This window comes from Micrasema longulum, unplaced genomic scaffold, assembly GCF_059751315.1.
Source record: "Micrasema longulum isolate JH-2025_06_02 unplaced genomic scaffold, ASM5975131v1 h1tg000265l, whole genome shotgun sequence".
Taxonomy (NCBI): Eukaryota; Metazoa; Arthropoda; class Insecta; order Trichoptera; family Brachycentridae; genus Micrasema; species Micrasema longulum.
The window spans coordinates 328,362-349,600 of record NW_028277469.1 but is presented as its reverse complement, the minus strand read 5'-3'; the positions used below and the strand labels follow the sequence as shown (position 1 = coordinate 349,600).

At 33.6% G+C, this 21,239-nt stretch overlaps 1 protein-coding gene across 1 annotated transcript in view; it reads left to right on the top strand.

The window, feature by feature from the left end:
* The window catches only part of LOC148283055 (uncharacterized), a 120,036-nt gene that overhangs the window by 73,603 nt on the left and 25,194 nt on the right, over positions 1 to 21,239 (top strand). Inside the window, exons 3-5 of the mRNA XM_088224133.1 lie at positions 1,943 to 2,126; positions 15,807 to 16,019; positions 16,336 to 16,547. Of these exons, the coding sequence (XP_088080259.1) occupies positions 1,943 to 2,126; positions 15,807 to 16,019; positions 16,336 to 16,547 (609 nt within the window). The remainder of the gene's footprint in view (positions 1 to 1,942; positions 2,127 to 15,806; positions 16,020 to 16,335; positions 16,548 to 21,239) is intronic.

Below are 21,239 nucleotides of genomic sequence, written 5' to 3'. Positions count from 1 at the left end.
AAAAAATCCAATAAATTATTCCAGCCACGCGTGGTCAAAAATTCAATGTGGAAAATTTGGGGGGAAAAATATTATTGATTGTAAATTGTTTTTTATAGCACGGTCAAAAACTGTTTTTGCTAGATAGAACTACAAAACTGAAGTTTTTATCTGTGAAGAGTTATGGATGTCTAGGCATTTACAGGGTTTATAACAAAACATATTAGACTTGACATTAAAATATGTGTATTTAAGTCTAACGGGGTTTTAAAATTATCATCCTCCCTTTTTTTTTTTTTACTTTTTTTTTGCACCACAACAGGCCAGAAGGCCTAATTACAGTGGTGAATTACATCACAGAGCACCCAGGCTTGAGAAAAATCACATTTTAATTTTAGTGTTCTCACCGGGAATCGAACCCGGAACCTCCCGTGCGTGCACCACGGAGGCCGCCGATGCTCTTAGTGCCCTGTCAGGTATCCCCAACGTTGGTTATCCCTCTGGCGAAGGTCTGTCTGACCTGCGATGCCCGCAAAATCTGCTCCACAGTTCTGAAACCAGTCCAGTCTCGTATCTTACGCAGCTTGCCCACCACATACCGCACACCGCATCTAAGGACATAAGTCTCCTTGGCGGTGCCCACATACACGGAAAACTTGCTCGTTATCAAACAAGAAAAGCTCCCCGAAAGAGCTCTCTGCAATCTGGTAGCTTTAGCATCTTTGTGCTGAAAGAATGTAATCCAGAAGTACATAATATGTACTCCATTGGATTGAGAAGAAAGGAAAGTGAATTCTTCACTGACAGGGATTAAATTGATTGGACATGATCAATTCGCCGAAATGATTACAAAACTTTTTAAAAGCCTTGAAATTCTTTTTAGAAGCCACCAGATCTGTATATCCGACAGGACTTATAACAGGGCCACGGATAGTAGCGAGAAGCTACATTCGGTAATCATAGAGAAGGGGAAAGAGACAAAACCACAGGATGTGATCAGAAGATTGGTTAGGATATCCGCAGCAGCACAAAGAGGAGTCGACAATATTAAAAACAAATAATTTTTGATTAAATTTACCATGACCTGATAAAATCTGTGTTGTCCAGTGATCGGGGATAACCCAATATATCGTATATTACGCAGCCAGGACATCTGTTTTCTTTCAGCCCCTCAGTGTTCCTCAATTTTGCTCTTAATTAAATGAATCTCTCTCAAAATTAAATGAAGCAAGTGGTACTTTTAGCCAGCATTATATCCTTCAGATACAAAATTTTAAAGACTTTTATGTTGTTTAAGAGTTCTCTGTTCATTCAGGCTTGACTTAAGACTTCTGAATTCGTTATTAGGTCTGCCCAAGATATCTCAAGCATTTTGCGATGTAGCCACCTCTCAAAAGCTTTCAGCCTGTTCATAGTGTTCACTTTTAGAGTCCAAGTCTCACAGGCATACAACAAATTACCAATCTTTGCCTTATTTTCAAGTTCAAATTATTATTGCAAAAGAGGGATTTCATTTTGTTGAAAGCAGCTTTGCCTCAATTCTGAATTTAATTTTTATATCTGGGTCGAGGGTCTCTGTTCGAATGTTGCCGAGGTACTTAAACGTGCCACCTTTTCAATGTCACTATCCTTTAACTAGAGAGAAAATGTGGAGCAGTCAAACCGGCCAAATGTTATTCATTTTATGTTACCAATATTTTCATGATTATTTTCATACATTTTCATGACACTTTGCCTTATATTTTAATGCTCTAATTTTTACCACAACGTAAGATACCATTTGTTATATCCAATTTCCTGTAGGGCTGAACTTCCTCATTAGCCTGCCAAAGTGCATATAGTTTGTAATAAACGTTTAAATTATTTTTTAAATCCACGTGTGCATTTAAGCGACTAATGACAAAACAAATATTTTTATGTGGCGCGTTTTTTAAATGAATAATATAATATATGTTTTTTACAGCTTCCATCGCTAGGATAGTCAAGTTCTTAGGCAAGAGCGGTACTCCACTACTAACAGTTGGCGGTCTATCCTTCGACTTCGTAAGACCGAAGACCAATTGTTCCGACGAGTACCACATGCTGACGAGGACTGGAAGTGTCGGGTTCAGAGATATTGCATACTTCATAATTGACCTAATGTACAAGTGAGTATCGAAAATTTTGCATAAATAATCTGTGTAAATTTGTTTAATTTTTTGCACTATACTGTAAATATTTTGAACACCAATTTTATTTTGATTAAGTCTAGCACTGTACAAAAATTACAAAACGTTTTTGCATGTATAAAGAATACAGTTCTGTCTGTGAAATAGAACTAGAACCCTGGACAAGTCTTTTCGACTGGGTGGGAGCTCTCAGATGAAAAACCTAAATAAAGAAAGCAAGTGGAGATGAGATCCACTTCGTTGTGAATAAGTTGGCGTGTTTGCCTACTAATCTTGAACAAGGTAGACAACAAATATTTAAAAAACAAATATAAATATTAAAGTCCAAGCACTATGGCATATTGCAATCCAAAACCACATCACAACCATTATTTTAAGGTTGATCTTGCCTAGAATTGAAACCCCAAGTATGTTTAGCAAACATGCTAATCAGTACACTACAAGGCAATCTATTATTATTCCTGTTTTTTTTTAAATACGTATATTTATTTTCTAAAGTATTATCTTAAAACTAGCAAACAAATTGTATTTTTGGTTTCCACAAAGACGAGGCTTGTCATCGGGTTAAATTTAAAAAATATCTTTATGTATATATATATATATACATATAATTCCTCTGTAGGTGTCACTAAACTTCTCTTAAACGGCTTAACCGATTTACGTGCGGTTTTCAGAGAAATGTAGATCTTTGCGCTGTTAGTGTTTGTAGATATTTAAATCTTCAATCTGTTTGTAAAAAAAGAAGTAAGGAGCATAAATGTTTTATTCATCGATCTATCAGGGTTGCATTCAAAGAGAATGCATTTACAATAAATGGAAAGATGTTGTTTTTTTTGTGTACAAAAAAAGGTTATTTTTGAATGCTTACAAACAGCATTTGTTTTTTGTGGATCTCAATCAGATTCTTTCTTTAAATTCCTTATAATTTTTACCCATTTCTTTTTTTTTACTGGATTTTTAATAATACTAAAATAATATTAAATTCAATATATTCTTTAAAATCGTATTCCTACATAAGTACACACCTCTGTTGGTGAGAAAACCGAAGTTTGACGTTTGCAAAAAGAATGCCATATTTGAAAAAACATTTACTCATGTTTTGAAATTCAACCATAAACAAGTACCTAGGTACCTACTTAAATGAAATATTTGAATATTAACAATTTTTAGTTTTGGAATTTAATCACAAACAAGTACCTAGGTACCTACGTATCAAAGAAAAGTCTTTTTTAAAGGTATTGCATAGCAGGCAAGCCAACGTTCGGGCAGATCAACGTCTGTCTGTTGGGTCCGCTAGTATCTTATAAAATAATAAAATGTTTTGCATAATGATGTTTTTTTATTTTACATAGTTACGCGTACACCTAATATAATTTTCCAGTGTACTAAGTAACACCCTATTAATAACATATAACTGTGAAGCATGAAACGCCTACGTATGAATTAACTCAGGCTCTCTCGGGACATGGATGCATGAGGGAATATATGCATCGCTTTGGGCTGCGAGACGATAGTTGCTGTGATGGCATCACTGAGCAGACTATAGAACATCTTTTTATATACTGTCCAATGTTCGATAGGCCGAGGTGGGAGCTTGAATGCAAAGTTAACATTCGGATTGCTGCGACTAATAACCTAGCTGAGCTCCTGAACTATAATGATACACGAAGAGAGAAGAGAGGCTGTTCGATTCATTACAGGGACGATCAAGAAGGCTAAGTTATTCAATAGTGGTTTCTAGCTCCTTTTGTTTTTTGTATCCAACTTTTACGATTTTTTATTTTTTTTATTATTTGTTAATGTAATATTTCTAGAGTCATTTTGTTTATTCTGATTCTGCTTTATTTTTATTATTGTTATCTACGGTGAAAAATGTTAAAGTCAAGGGAACATAACCTAAAGATAAATATATTCGATAAAACCTTGCACTTAACAAAAGCAAAGTACAAATAATTTGCCCCAAAAAAATATTTTTACTGTATTTTATACTTAAACATTAATTTGCTTTTAAAAAGATTTCAATAAATATTTTTCAAAGTTTGAAGTAACCTCTTAAAAGTAAACTCTTTAAAGTACCGGCAGAGGGTGAGTGCTCTCATAATCTCAGGTTTAACAAATAGTCCACCCAAGAGACGGCTTTTTTTATAATATAAAGCATCCCATTAACATAACATGTATAAATTCAAATTCAAATTTACTTATTTTACCAAAATAATATTACAAATACCAAAATATTTAATCTGTTAATAATAAATATTAGGACAACATTTGAAATCAGGAACTCCCGAGGAATGGTTCCACATTATTAAAGTACAATACTCCCCAATAGCAAGAGTATTCATTCATCGATGTGAAATATGTCGATCTCCAAAGTGATGATGTTCAGCTGCCTGACTGCGTTTCTTATCGACATTATCAGAAGCAGGTTGGTTATGGAAGCCGGAAGGTTAAACAGTATGTGCTGACGCTATCGGAGATAATCACCAGGAACATAAAAATAGATACTCTCACAAATGGCCGAGTTCTGAAAAAATGGGTCAGTGTGAATCCATCCCTTCTTAGTAGCAAACTGTTGGTCAAAAGCATGCCCAAGAGGAATGAAATGAATGGAGCCACAGATAACTATCATACTCTCTCGGGTAAAGATACCTCAGAAAGGTGTTTCAATATCTACACTGCAGAATCTAAAAGTTTTAAATAGACTTATTCTAGCAGTGTCCTGTTAAGGCTCTGGTGATACCCTCATTTGGTTTCGGCTTCTAAGCGATCTAAGTTCCACTCGATTTTCTTTCGAATTCTCCACTCGGATTCTCATTGATTAGCCATTGAGTTAAAAACACAGCTTTAAAGTTTTTCATTCGTCTGAACACGGGAAAATCAATATTTTGCCGTATTAAATTGAAGAAATATAGATATGTACATAATAAAAAAAGCTTTTAACACGAGCAAGCTTTGACATATTGATCTAAGGTGTGATTTTGTATGAAATAAATTTGTAAACAGAAAATCATTTTAGATAACATATTATTATGAAATGGGAATGAAACAACGTATATACAGTAAAAAATGTCCCAAAACGTTTTCTGACAGGTTTCAAACGTAAAGCTTCGACAGCTTAACCTTTTCGAGCCTAAGCGTTAAAATCATTTCTAAAGAAGGTACTGGGAATACCCCGGATAAAATGCTATAGAAACGACTAAAAAAAAAACAATGTCGTGATGATTATCATTGTCGTGTTTATAGAACTATCCCATAATAATATATTTTGAGTTTTCTGCGAAATTCATGTTTTTTTTTCATAAAATACGGTTGAGAGAGGATGATATATAACATCCCGCGCCTCTCGCTGCTACACGCAGAATGAAATTAATCTAAAGTAATGCGATCCGTTAGCGGGGAGGTACAGCGGGGTGGGAGAATACATTTAAAAGCAAACGCACAAAAACCGGATTTTTGTGGTTATTGCTGGAAATAAGCGATCAAATAGCAAGAAACACACGTGCAAACTGAGCCACGTATCAAAGATTATTAAATTGTTGAGAGATAAATTGTAAAGTTTGCTGTTGGCACGGGGGAAAGGCAAAAAATAAATGTGATTTATTATAGAAGGAACTTGACGAAAAATATTTTAATCTTTTTGATACATTCTTAGCATTGTAGTACAAGTTATGCAAATAATGAAATCAATATGATCATGAACAAAATAGTTATTGAAAATAATTTACTCCTGGGGGACCCTAGATACCTCCCTTGGGCCCCATTGAGTTAAAGAAACCATGAAAGACGTAAAAATCTTCCAGAAACATGCAAAGTATAAATTGATATCGCTTTTGTAATTTCTCATACCTTTAAAAAAATAACACGGATAACTTATATAAAATGTTCTTGTGCATAAAAAAATAACGTATGTATTTTTACTAACAACGTTTATCACTCAGAGCCGAAACCCATCCATCAAAGTAAAAGGTAGCGAGCAGTTCACAGATAATTACTTCTTTGAGGTAGTTGATAAGTTCACGTACTGTAATGTTGTGTTGTAGTGGTCTCCAAGATGGTCGCCTTTAAAACGTTGTGGCTCCTACGCATGTAGATGCTCATAAGACCACCTACATGGTAAAGATAGCCACTGAAAAAAAAAACCATATTAATTTTGCTCACTTCCAAATGGGTAAAGACAAAATACAAACTCATCCTAGACAATGGAAGAGTTGTCTTATTAACAAGGGCAAAATAAATATAAAGGCGAATCCTGGACGACAATCAAATTGACCTTAAGTGGATTATACCTATAGATTTCTATTTAATTGATGTCAGAAGAAAAGGAACATCATTAAATTAGATAGAAAAATAAATATTACCCATTTGAGAAAAAAAAAACTGAATAAATTAATTAAATGAATTAAAAATTATATGGCCGGGTTTTATTACAAATGCATTAACCTAACTAGCTCTAATCAAGAAACATTAGACCTTAGTTAAATTATGGACGGCCTGCTAGTAGTAGGCACTTCCAAAAAGATAAAATGAAAAATGATGTCTTCAAAATAATACATGAGTATATTTTGAAAGGATCAACGTTATGGAACTTTACACTACCTTCGATTCAATGAAATAAAAGATTTCTGTTCAGTTTAAAATTACATTTTAATATAAAAGTAGTCTAAAAATACATTTCCAACATTTTCTCAGAAAAAAAATTTAAACGCTTCTCAACTTGACTGATTCATCTCAAATATATGTTCTCCACCTTCATAATTGTCGCTTGCTTAGAAATATAAAAGTATACTCTCAAATATTCTAATACCATAAAGTGATTTTAAAATATAATAATTAATTCGAAAATAACTTGACCAGTCCAAAATATATAATTATTGGTTTTAGAAAATATACCATAGCATTTCTCAAACAAGATGAGGACTACAAAATCATGTATGAGGGAATATAATTATCGGGTTGTGGTCCTGTGGCTAGTGTCTCGGACTCACGGACCAAAGATCTGTGGTTCGAATCCCAGTCTACCTCAACCTGATTCCATTTTCTAATAGTGAGTTATTTACAACTCGTTGAAAATGGCCCTCAAAATTAAATATTTGGGTGAATCATAAGAACGCAAATATTTCTTTTTCTAAAAAAAAAAAAAAAAAATATACTGATTTTTAACATAAGAATTTCTACATAATGAAATCTACGAATTAATTTAAATTACAAAGAAAAGTAAGAACAGTATCTCGTCAAGGTGAAAGATACTAGCGTTTTCCGTCTACTTTAAATAGTGAAGCACATGGTCCAAGATAGATTAGTATTGTGGCTCGGTAGTATTTGTCTTATTGAGAATTCCTCCAGAATTCTCTCTCAGGCTTTCCGAATAAAACATCTGGGATATCTCGTTGAATAGTTATGCTTGCAAAATTCATAGCACAAATTAGGAGTCAATCCACATTCAACGTTTTTTAAATTTGACATGTCCGTCAAGGTGAGGTGACAATTTAAACCTGCAAATCGTCAAATTGACGGTGAAATATGCTCACATGAATCAAGGTGGTATTTTACGATTTCATATTTAGCATGGATGATACGAGAAATAAGGTTAGGAAGTATGAAATTTACATGGGTACGTCGATGAACCTAATTAAAAAAATACAAAATTCGTCAGAAAAAAATCGATTTTGAGATCGCGCTATTATAAATAAAACGCCTTTTAGTAGACGTCAATCAAATCGTTCGGACTACATGTTTGTTGCTTTCTGGAACCCTTAAAAACGTGCAGGTTAAGTTCATTTCGTTTATTCGTCTGATTTTACACCGGAAGCCTCTGACAAGTGATTTAGTGTTGCCACCATTCGAATTCGGAAATCCCGATTTTTTGCAACAAAATTTAAAGTGTTGTCAGTAGCGGAGGTGATTTGCACTAGAGTACCTACGCGTCTAAATTGAATCGTTACAGTACATAGCAGTGGCGAATGGTGGTTTTATTTACAGGAAAGCTAAAAATAATCATATATTTGTACCTACATGGAAGGAACCAAATATAATGTAAGTAATATTTACTATAAATTAATATTTTTCTGTGGTTCTGTGGGATACAACAACTCTAATCCATGAAATCAACTCAAACGACGTAATTTCGTGATATGTTATTTTATATAAATATACTATCCATTACTTTAATACATAATTCTAATTCCAAATAGAAAAATACCACTATGAATTATTAACAGTCGAACTTTAACAGTCCAAACCTTGTGAATTTACAAAATCAAATGGAACATGACGTTTCCCAGCTTACGACATGGTTAAAAATCAATAAATTAACATTGAATGCAAAACATCCCATTATTTAGTATTTGGAAATAAATTTGAATATTGCAATCGGTTCAGATCGACTAGAAAAAAAAAAGTTACTAAATATTTAGGCCTAACCATAGATTCAAAACTAACCTGGAATGATCAGTTTGATCATGTCAAATCTAAAATTGCGCCAATCGCTGGAATCCTGTATCGACTTCAGAACATGCTTCCAACAACACTTCTTCGGGCCGCATATTTTGCCACGTTTCACTCCCATCTATCCTATCTTACCCGTGTCTGGGGATTTGCGACGAAGAAGAGGATTGCGGAAACACAGGTTCTACAGAATAGAGCAATATAAAATGTATTTTGTTTTCCAAGAGATAAAAACATAAAAGAGATATATTCCGAGACAAATATATATTTTTTTAGTATTTTACCTTCATATGAAATAACTAACACTTTTTTACAAATATTGAAACATAAATTAAACTCAAATTTAGCGCTGTGATATACATAACCATCGCACTGTCTACATTCACCCCCTGTACACTCCTCTAAATTCGGATTGAGGTCACTCCTCTACATTGCCTCTACTCAATATAACCTACTGCCTATTCACCTTAAATCAATTTCTTACCAGTCTACGAATGGAAATCAAATAACACTAAAAAATCATTTCCTCAAATTATTTCTCGATAACCCTTGACCTATGTAAGTTAATGTTAAATAATATATTATAAATTCTTTTTAAAAAGGTCTCAAAGATATGTCCATTTTTGTTTTAGTTATGTTCAACTATATGTATTTTTATTTTTATCTGATAATCTTTAATTGTATCTATCCCAGAATGAGTTTGCTAACTCAAGGTAATACAATTATGTTTTTTACATTTTTGTATTTTGAAATAAATAAATAAATAAATCTTGAAATAATTGTTAATAAACCGAGATATTTAACCTATCTGTTCAAACGCCTAAGTATTTACGCTCAGCTAAATACTATTAAAATGGTATATTATGCACTTGTACAGTCATCGCTTTTCTATGGAATAATTGAGTGGGGGGGAGCTTATAACAACCATATTAAACCATTAGAAACTGTTCAAAAATTTCTATTAAAAATAACGCTTCATAAAAATCGCACTTTTAGCTCTTTCACACAAACACACTGTAACATTCACCACTCTGCCCATATAAGAACATCTGTATTCCTTCAATTCTTTTATCTGTTGATGTTTGTGAAGTTAAAGAGCTGAAACCTTTATTTATGCGGGTTAGATTTATCTAATTGAATTATTTCACCAACATACTAGGCAACGACTGAAAATGTCTAATCCAGTCCTTGTCTAAAAAAATTTGGACAAACTAGAAATACTGCTGCTAAATATTATTATTATTTTTATTACACGTTAACATTTTAAGTTCCGTGGAATCTTCAATGACCCTTATTTCGTAATTTCATATCGCGTTTCTTAAGAATTCTTAAATTTTTTACATTCTAAAATAATTCTCTTCTCAATTTCTTTTTAAGTGTTTGCCTAAGATATTCCCACGTGGCACCCTTAAAATGGAAATGTACTTCTAAAAAATTTAAAACAAAATTGATTTGATAATGAACCGTAAACATTAAGTTGAATTTGGCTTTTCGTACTGTGCGAAAATAATACGACTATATTCGCTTGGGATTTTCTGTATTCTACTTGGGATTTTCTGTATTAGATATGAAAAAAATATTTCTCGAATAATTTATAAAGATACTAGCGCACCCGACAGACGTTGTCCTGCCCGAACGTTGGCTTGCCTGCTATAAGCTTGGAAAAAGACTTTTCATTGATGAGTAGGTAGGTACCTATGTACTTGTTTGTAATTAAATTCCAAAACTAAAAATTGTTAATATTCAAATATTGGATTTAAGCAGGTACCGAGGTACTTGTTTATGGTTGAATTCCAAAACATAAAAAAAAAAAAAAATTAAATATGGCATTCTTTTTGCAAACGTCAAACTCCGGTCTTCTAACCAACAGAAGGGGTACTTATAAATAAAAACGATTTTTAAAAATGCATTGAATTTAATGTTATTTTAAAATTACCAAAAAACCAGTAAAAATAAATAAATGGGTAGAGTTTATAAGGAATATAAGGAAAGGATCTTATCCACAAAAAGCAAATGTTGTTGTAAATATTTAAAAACAAACTTTTTATTAACAAAAAAACATCTTTTAATTTTTTTGTAAATGAATTTTCCTCGAATGTAGATCGATGAATAAAACATTTTTGCTCCTTACTTCTTTTTTATATGTAAGATTGAAGATTTTAATATCTACAAACACGCACAGCGCAAAGACCTGTATTTCTCTGAAAACCGCACGTAAATCGGTTAAGCCGTTTAGGAGGAGTTTAAAGACATCACACGTACAGAGGAATTATATATATAAAGATTAAAGACGTTTAACATTAGACGGTAAAAGCGCTTATTTTTAATTATTCGTTTTATTTTTTTATATCGTTAAAACCGTTATTTTAGGCTTAGCGGGTTATTCCATTATAAAAAAATAAAATATTATAACAATTACGCTTTTGTACCATATTATTATTAATTGAAATGACATTAATATTTTGTCTACTGGCATACGTTTGTTACTTCATCATCATCATCACCATTCACTTTCCGCACCTAATGGTGCATAGGGCGCTGCATTAGTACACCAATCGCAGCGTTTCTTGATCATTTTTGATACATTTAAGTTAGATGATCAGTCTCACGCTTCAGGTACCAGTCCAGGGACTATAAAATAATTTTAGTGTAAAAACACCCTTTTAAATAAAGATCTCATATCAACCGTGTCGCGAATGGAACCCGAGACCTCTTGCATGTCAGGCAAACGCGCTGACCATTACATCACGAGGCCGACTTGTTACTTCATGTGTATGATTTATATGAAATTAGTTTTATAAGTATTTAACCTTTCTCTCACTAAGCATCCAAAAATTACACATAATCCGAACGGGGGAATCAAACGACGCCTACTTGTATATGGCATCAGGAGAACAAAACGTTGGAAGTGTTTATGATCGTTTAATAATTTATTCATGTTTTCACGTACACATGCTTTACTCATTTGTGTAATTAATCATTTTTGTTAGTTTGCCGAATGCTTATGTACATAAAGTGAAATTGACCAAATCGGTCTATGGAGGATTCGAATCCCCCCCTTCGGTCGGGCTGGTTAATGTTATTCTTGTATTTGGATTGCAACAACAACAACAAACCATCACGCCGTTTCCCCGTAAGGGTAGGCAGAGATGATAGAACGCCACAACACTCTATCTTTGCATACAGATCTCGCTTCCTCTACAATCATACATCTTCTCATGCACGCGCGCCGATTATTCGGACTTTTGACATGTCCATCTTTAAGTATTTGTTAAATTTGGTCATGCCATGTCTTCCTCGGTCTTCCTCTATTTCTGTATCCATCAACATTCGCATTGTAAATATTCTTAGCCGTTCTTTCGCTGTCCATTCGTTCTACATGTCCAAACCAGCGCAGAGCTCCTTTCTTGATTTTGTCGGTAATGCTTGTCTCAGCTTTACATAATGTGCGGATCTCAACATTTGTGCATCTATCGTACATAGTTTTACCACACATTCGCCTGAGAGATCGCATTTTGGATTGCTATTTTTAAATTTTCGATTTGTTATTATATCGCCTGTGCGGAATCCCTGCTAGTCTGAGAAATTAAAGATTTACTCCATTTTGATATCATAAAAAAATATATTTTTTAAATGACTAAAAAAAGTATATAAGGATTTTTTTAAAGCTTACCATGAGGAATGTCAATCTGAAGTTTCGCGGTCTGGCCCTGAAAAACCGTGTATAGTATTCTGATATCAATCCACATGTGACGTCAGAGGTTCTCTTCCGCTTATTCTCGGTCATAATTATTATGTATCATAATTTAAGGTACTGGTTAAAGCGTTCGCATTTAAGCACAAAATCCAGGATTTGATTCTTAAGAAAAACAATTGACTTTTTTTTAAACTTAAAATGGACGACTTAACAGTTAACCATGTTGAGATACGCTGCGGTTTGAGTATTAATGCACTGTCCTATGCACAATTGACTTAAGCATTATTTACCTATTAAAATTATGTTAAATATTTTAATAATTATAGACTCCTCCAGCTTCAAAAACATTACAGTCTTCTCGGTGACATAAATTTGAATATTAATATGGTGTCCTGATTCGACATCGGAATATTAAGGGGATACCCAATACCCGCGAAATATTAATTTACCTATTGCTGTACCACCTACGCATACAGTCCTATTTTCGGCATTCAGAATTTACATAATATATATATTTTCATATTACTTACCCAATGAGAAAATTCAAGTTTTTAAAAAATATATGTAATAGAGACTATCAAACAAAGCAAAACAAAATATTTTTGATTTTCATGAGTAAAATTATCATCTCTATGATTTAACGAAGTTTTGTAATTTTTTTATTTCTCCACCCTGACATCAGGTGTTTTACCCGTGAGTTTTGCTGACATTCAAAAGTCGAGCCCCGTACCAGTCAAAACACAAAAAACGTTGAAAATCATGGCTGCCCGGAAACCGAACATCTGTCACAACACATAACAACGCTATAATTCAGTGGTCGGCAAACTCATTACTCAAATTTGGCGAGCCAAATTTATTTTCGTGTAAAAAGGTTTCCTCAAAGCCAACGGACCTTATTATGTGGTAGAAGATTTGCGTATTCTCTATTTCCACTGAATTTTTTTTTAATTAGCGATAATTGACCACTTGTGTTGACAATCTTGATTACCAATTCCAAAATATTGAATTTCTTATCGAGACGTCTTTGCACAAAGCGCTTCTTAGTGAATGATGCAACAGTAAAAAAGTATCTTATGATGATAGAAACAGAACCTTTTCTCTTTCCCGTCACACTTTTTGTCCCATTTGTTGAAATCGAAACAATTTTATCAAATGTAAGATGACGTTTCTCTGTTCATTTGATGGCAGCGTTTGCATATCCTCGCCACGTGTTTGACCAATCCTAAAAGTTTTTCATTAGGACCCGTTAAAAAAATAAGCGAAGAGTGAAACTTGACTCGAGTGGCTATAGAGCCACATACGGCTCGCGAGCCGCGGTTTGCCGACCACTGCAATAAGTGATTGGTTATTGTTCACAAGAACCTGTGACGTTTTAAAGTAGTTCATTTTTATTTAAATAAATTTTTTTTCCACACATTTTCAAATTTTTATCACGTGGGAGAAAACATTTTTTATATCCAATTTCCCGTTGCACTGAATTTTCTCATTTTTTTTTTATCGCTACCAAATAGTAATTAAACATATATTTTTACAAATAAACATTTTTTTTACATTAAAACATGCAAGTTCACAAAATAAACCATTCAGGTTGAACTTGCCATTGCTGAAGAATAAGATAAAATATGGCAAATTACAGGCCTTAATGATTTTTTTCATTACTTAAACACATCGTTCGAAAAGCATTTAACATTATTTTAAAAAGAAATACTGAATTTTAAATAATTTTGTCATCATTATTTCCCTATCCGATCGAAATGGTGCCCAGGGCACTCAATTAGCACTCCAGTTGCAGCGTATATAGAGTTGTTTTAAAATATATACATATATTTATATATTTTTATTTTATGCTTTATTAAGTTAGTTCATAACATCTTAAGAACTTAGATAAACTTTTAATAACAATTTTTTAATCAAAATTTCTGAATAACATATTTTTTTCAAATTAATTTGAAATATTTCAATCTTGTCTATCTCCTTTATTTCTTCAGGTAACTCATTGTGCAGCTTCAATACCTTTTTGTTACATGTAAAACACCAATGTCAACCATGTCAGGAATCGAACCCGATTCCCTTTTCTTGGTAGGCAAATGTGCTTACATTTGATCACGCGGAAATTTTATTATTTTTCCAAATATTGAAATTTTTAGACCATTTTTCAAAAATCAGTAAAATGGGAATGAATTTTGGTAGAGTAGGATTGAAACCAAAGATCTTCGATCTATGAGTCTACAACACTTCCACGAGGCCACAGACCGGTTCATCAATTATATTTTCATTAGAAATCTACAAAATATTTCCTTCGATTAAAAAAGAGCCCCTTTTCACTTAAACAAATAAACTGATAGCGAATATAAAAAAAAAAAACTTTGTTAAGCTAAAATCAAAGTGATGCCTTAAAGTATGTGTCATATCAGCAAGTTGTTTTTATATTTTAGTGAACGTTACTATGGTGAAGGCCTAAAGTGGGATTTGCATGTTGGTGTGACTAGTGTCCTGACTAAGGGACAGATTTGTCAAGCAGGATATAAAGTTATATCTTTGGATGGCGCGTTTGCCTAAGATGCTCGAGGTCCTGGGCTTGATTCCTGGGATGGTCGACATGAAATATTGATTTAATGAGTGTCAATATTTTACGATTCTCGATTAGTACACAAATCGTGAGGCTGATCATTTTACCGTTATGTAGCAGATAATGGATTAACCAAATTGTCAGTGCCCCATGCATCCTCGGATGCGGACAGTCGTGTAATTATGAAAAAGCATATTCACAAACCAGTTTTTTGTAAAAAAAAAACTAAACTTGTAAATTGTCTTCCTTGGCTCAGGTTTCCCAGTGAAGAACACATTATTAATTCAATTATGAAATATTGAAAGCTAAAAAGTAATATTTCCGGTAAATAGTAACATTTAACGTTAATAAAATCATTATTCCCCTTTCCGCACCCAGTGGTGCATAGGGGACAACATGGATAGAGTGAATGCAGTGTATCATACGCTTCAGGAACGTTACAATATTGCAATGTTAAACCACCGTGTAAAGACATATGTCTTGCCGCCCCAGGAGTGGTATTCTAAACGCTCTCGCAGCCGTAGAAAACATTTTTATCTCGTGTATTTTGTATGAAAAGTGTTTTATACGGCCACGAGAGCGGTTTAGAATAGCACCGCGGGAATCTTACGATGGTAGACGAACGCGCCAACTACTACACAAAGAGGACTTGTCTCCACTCGATTTCCTTATTCAGGATTTTTATCTGAGAGCGGCCATCGAATCGAAAACACTCGTCCAGGGATCTGGTTTTATTTCAAACACAGATATTTTTTATCCACCCGGACGCAGAAAGGTATGGCGTTATTATATGAGTACATTAAGAATGTTTACATGATTTTGTGTTGTGGAAAAATATACTATGACCGTATTTTTTTTTCTTGTAAATAATCACTGCGTGTTCACGATTTCCTTTACATTTTCGCTTTAAGCACATCACTGGGAATAATAGCACTTTACCGCCATCTAGGTACAAGTGGCGGAAGATCCTGATCGTGAACGAGCCGATGGGACAATACTCCACAGTGGGGACAAACACCTGCCATCTCATGATGAAAACCATGGCGCAGTATATCAAGAAGGATCCTAACCTGATGTATTCCTCGTGGGATACCACGCAGAATATTAAAAAAAACTTCAGCGACAATTTACGACTGGAATTAGCAATGTCGTACACAAGTAAGTAAGTTTTTTTATTTCGACGTTTGCTTCTGGTGTTGGGCAACAGATGGCAGTTTGTGCACTATTTTTGTGTTTCGGAATTATTTTTTCAAAAGCAAGAGTATAAACAATAAGCGCACACATTTTTTTTACGGCAGTAAATTAAAAGGTGAATTATTAATTTTTACAGTCTCCTGTTTGTCCTCAAATAATATTTTTGTACGCGTCTTCACTGGATGTTTGAATTTTTTCAACAGATGTCTCAAATTTTCTTCCATGCGCATTGTAAGTTTCCCGCCATTTCAATACAAACCCTCCAATTCGTTTTGACGTTTCAGATACAATTGGCTACGGCTTGTGTTAGTTTACGAAAGAAACGCCCGCTACAATGTTGCCGGGCTTGACACATGCTATCTCCAAGTAAACACACTAGCCCAAATGCTTAAGGAAGACAAACTTCTTAAGAACTCGTATCGGGCGTGGGAATTTATTCACGACGGGAGGAAAATCGAGGATAAACTAGTCGAACAGATTGGAAACAACTACGGCAGTGAGTCGATTTTAATTCTCACTTTTACTGCTATCGCTAGATGGCGGTAATGTAAATAACACGGTTTGAGTCTTCACTATTTTTTTCTCAATAAAACCTCCGTTTAATTGTATCGAATTGTTCGGAAACCAAGAAAAAATATTTTATTTTGGCGGTGGTCACATTTTTTTTACTGTTTGATGATTTCGTATTTTTATAAACACGCTGTTTTTCTATGACAATTCCAGAATATTATGATACGGTAAGTTAACTATTTTACCAACTTCATTTTGTTTACAGATAATGCATACCAACCACATATTGTTTACGTTTTATTAAAACGTAAACATCGCATAGTTGACATTCTTGTATATTAGATAACTAATCAGAAAACATTTGTCCAATGCAGAAATGTAGGAACATTATGTATATCAAATGACTAAATGCATAATTCATACCGGCTAGATTAAATATGTCGGCTATTAGGAAATTACACTTAAAATGTGATAAATCAAATCGGTTTATTTCCGCGTTTTATCAGGAATCATTGTAAATTATTAAGTAGAATGGAGATATGGTGCACACGGATATAACATAGGTACAAATAAATACACATTCATTTAGGTAATTTGAAATAATATAGAAAAACATTCCTTAAACAGAAAATTTAAAATCACATTTATCCTCGTTTGAAGAGAAACATTCAAAGCGTAATAAAGAAATATGTTTGTAAAACGGTTTCCAACCTTGATGTGTCGTCATTCTTGGCGATAAATAAATGAAACTAGCAGGCAACAGTCGGCTATCGCCGATTGTTATATGCTAGGAAATTCGCCCCCCCGGGCCTCGCTTTATCGGCCCTGTGGGCCTCAGTTGATCCGCCCTTTGGGCCTCATTTGAATTATTCGAATAAGTTGAAAGATATACAATACGTTATATTTCAATGAAACAGAGTGAGACCAATTATTTAAAACATGCGTGCTGGCGGTGTATTGTGAGAGAGGATTCTATTCTATGAAAATATTTATTGTTTTATTGCAATGTACAGGGTCAAATTAAAGAGGCTAATAAGGGTGTGTTTTAAAATTATATCAGCTGATTTATTAAAATTCTATCTCTATTATTTTCTATCCTATTTATTTTTAAAATTCCCAATCTATCTAACTTTGGACCATTATGTCTTACATGTAAATTTAAGTCATTTGATTCGTCAAAATTATTTTTCAATCCTTTAAATGTGATGCGTGGTTTGATATATTGTTATTTAATATAATTTATCTAATCTATAGATATGACTGAATATTGGAGTTTTTCCTTTCTCCCCCCTCTTAACCTCGGCCCCTTTTCATAGCATAGTGTAGATATATAGTCAATTTTAATTTCTAACAAAAATAAATATAACTTTAAATGTTTTGATTTATAATGAAAACGTTACCAACAATATGTTCATAAACCACTGATTTTCTCAAATTGAACGATTTTGACCTACCCATGAAAGAAAAAATATGCTTTAGTTAATATACCCATCCTTATGCATTTGTATGTAAAATGTATATGTGTTTCAATCACAATAAAGATTACAAAAAATGCGTTGATTGAATGAAATGAAAAGATACGAAAATAAGAACTCGTCGACCTTTGAGACGCGTTTTTCTCAAAACTATAAAAAGGCCAAGAACATTTAATGATATCTTGAAACTAAGTCCTTAAAATGTTATTTTTTTGTCAAAAAAGGTAATAGGTTCATCAGTACGGAATAATAATTAAACATTTCATATGATTTTTAATGATGGCTGTTTGCAGTTTATGTATTCGGAGAATAACATGCTATTTTACATGTATCTGTACCTTCAAAGATAAACCACGGATCACGGAAGCTACATTGAACGAAATGTTCAGGAAACAAGATTTTGTGATCGTACGATTTCTCAAACTCCGTAGTGTAGTGGTCAAGACACTTGACTCACGCGCGGAAGGTTCCGGGTTCGATTCTCGGTGAGAACACAAAAATAAAATTAGTTTTTTCTCAAACCTGGGTGTTCTGTGATGTAATTCACCACTGTAATTGGACCTTCCGGCCTGTTGTGGTGCAAAAATAAATAAAATAACCTTGAAACCAAATGAGATAATTTCAACCCATACAGAACTTTCAATGTAAAATAATGTTTTTTTAAATAATTATAGTGTATATTAAAATAAAGTGTCTGGGACTACTGACGTTTTTTGCGTTAAAACATAGTGTACATCAGCTTTTTATTTCAACTTCAAAAAGCATTTTTATGACGAACGAGCTGAACCCAGCAATGTTAATTTATTAATCAATTATTTTCAAATAAATCATTCTTTAAGCAAATGTCAAACTTTTTTTTAACACCCAAAAAAGTAACCTCCGTCCATTTTTTTTGTATACGCATTCTCGGCGAATGCAACCCTGGTGATGGATAAAAAAAACATTTACGCTCCTTAATTTTTTTGTGCTTAATAAATAAGAGTTTGTGAGCTATAAACCTTCTCACGGTAAAGATGTACATTTATCTGAAAACCGCACTTAAATCGGTCCTGTAGTTATCGAGTCCATCGAGGACAACCATTCGAACATTACCTTTTATATATACAAATGTAGACAGCGATGTTTTATTTAAGTATAAAAGTACACATATTTTTTAATGTACTCGGCACGGGTAACCTCAGTTAGGTCACATTATTTTTTTATTTATAATTGTTTAGAATGTACACAAAATAAACAAATAATTAAATAGCTCCAAATCTGCAAAAAGTAGACTCCTGTGTTTTATCCTTAAAGGTAAGATATATGATTGCCGTATAATCGTAAGCACAGTTTTTTAATCTGTGCTGTAATCAATGGCCTTATATGTCTAGTTGTTTAGTAAAATACGCTCTTGGTACATATATATTATGCAAGTGTGTATGTATGTAGGTGTCGGTATATAAAACTATACAATTATACGTACATATTTAATTATTAAGTCACGCGTACAATTCTGCCGTCTGGACCCGATGGGGTCTCTGACCAGAGTCTTGTTGGTCAAGGGCGATTTTTGTTCACAGTGGAGCAGAAAATAACCAAGTTTACTGACATCTTGTTTTTCAAGAAGCCATTGTTCTTTCTGTTTCTTAATAGACAATAGCAATAACTACATATCTATAGACCGATTGAGATAAACAATATTTTAATCGCAAATACAACAACAATATTATGCGTCGGTTTAGTGGACATCGATTATATTATATATTCATGCAAAACTGTGTTTTTTTCTATGAGAGCGTGAATAGCAGATACGATGGTTCAAATGAAAATTATGCACATCATCATTATATTTATTTATTCAAATACTTTATAAACACTTACAGTTTACATATATATGCATAAGGGCGGGCATATTGCCTTAAGGCAATTTCTTCCTTCCTACACAAACCGATCAGTTTGAGAAAATCAGTGGTATTGTCGGTATTTCATAATATTTTCATTATAAAATTAAACATTAATTTATATTTGTTTAAGAAATAAAAATTGACTAAATACCTACAATATACTATGAAGAGGGGTCGAGGTAAAGAGGGAGTATAAAAAACAAACCATAATATTCAGGAAGTGACATTTCAATTGTGATCTGAATGTGAATATAATATGGTATGTTGAATATCCCCAACTTATCTGGATCTACTATGAAGAGAGGATGGGGTATAGAGGTAAGGAAAGAGAGAGGAGAAAGGAAAAGCAACCCCTCCTGTGAAAGAGGAGGAAAAAATAAGAGCGGAGAATGGGTATTGAAAGGGTTCTCTCATTACTAGAACGAAGAGATAGCCCATGCTGTGATAGAGATTGGAAGAGCTCTTCCAGATAAGCAAGCGAAGTGGGACAATTAAAAAAAATGCAAAGAAGTAATAGAATGCGAATGATTCTTCCATGTCCGATACTGAGCTAGTGTAGTTGCGTGCGATTTTCGGTTATGTAGTCGAATTTACGAAGATAAAAGATACAACGTATACAAACATTCTGCAATCGTTCCAACTTATCAAGCAATTTAGAATTAGCATCATCATCATCAGTGACGCTATAGCCCATTGTGGGTCCATCTCCATTCCTCCCTGCAGCCTGCTGCTTTTCTCCAGTTTATTAGGCCAATTGCTCTCATGTCGCTTTCCACATCACCCAGCCATCTTAATTTTGGCCTGCGTCTGCTTGGTCTGCTTTCCGGAGCAGTATATTTTTTTAATTGGGGGTACGATTATCATTCATTGTGTGCACAGGGCTCAACCACTGTAATCCTCTCTTTTTTGAAAAATTATGCAATGTTGGGTCAGCCATGTAGTGCCTCGAACTCATAATTGAACGGTCTCCTTCACCAGGGCCGCAATTATGAACGGCTATCTTTATCGGTAAATACTGAGACGTTATAAACTAATATCGATATTTATGTACTAAAATGTGTATATTTGTATGAAAATTCAAAGTATCTTCGTCGATAACCGCTAATTGATAATACACAGAAAAAAAATTACAAATATTTTCTTTTTTGCATTCGGAAAACTTAATTTTACTTTGTAGATAAAATTGAAGATAGATGGTAACTTCCCACTGTAATCGGAGCCCAGGGGTGCTATTCTGAACCACTCCCGTGGCACGAGAAAACAGTTTTTCTCGTATATTTTGTATGTAAATACACGATATAATACGGCCACGAGAGTGTT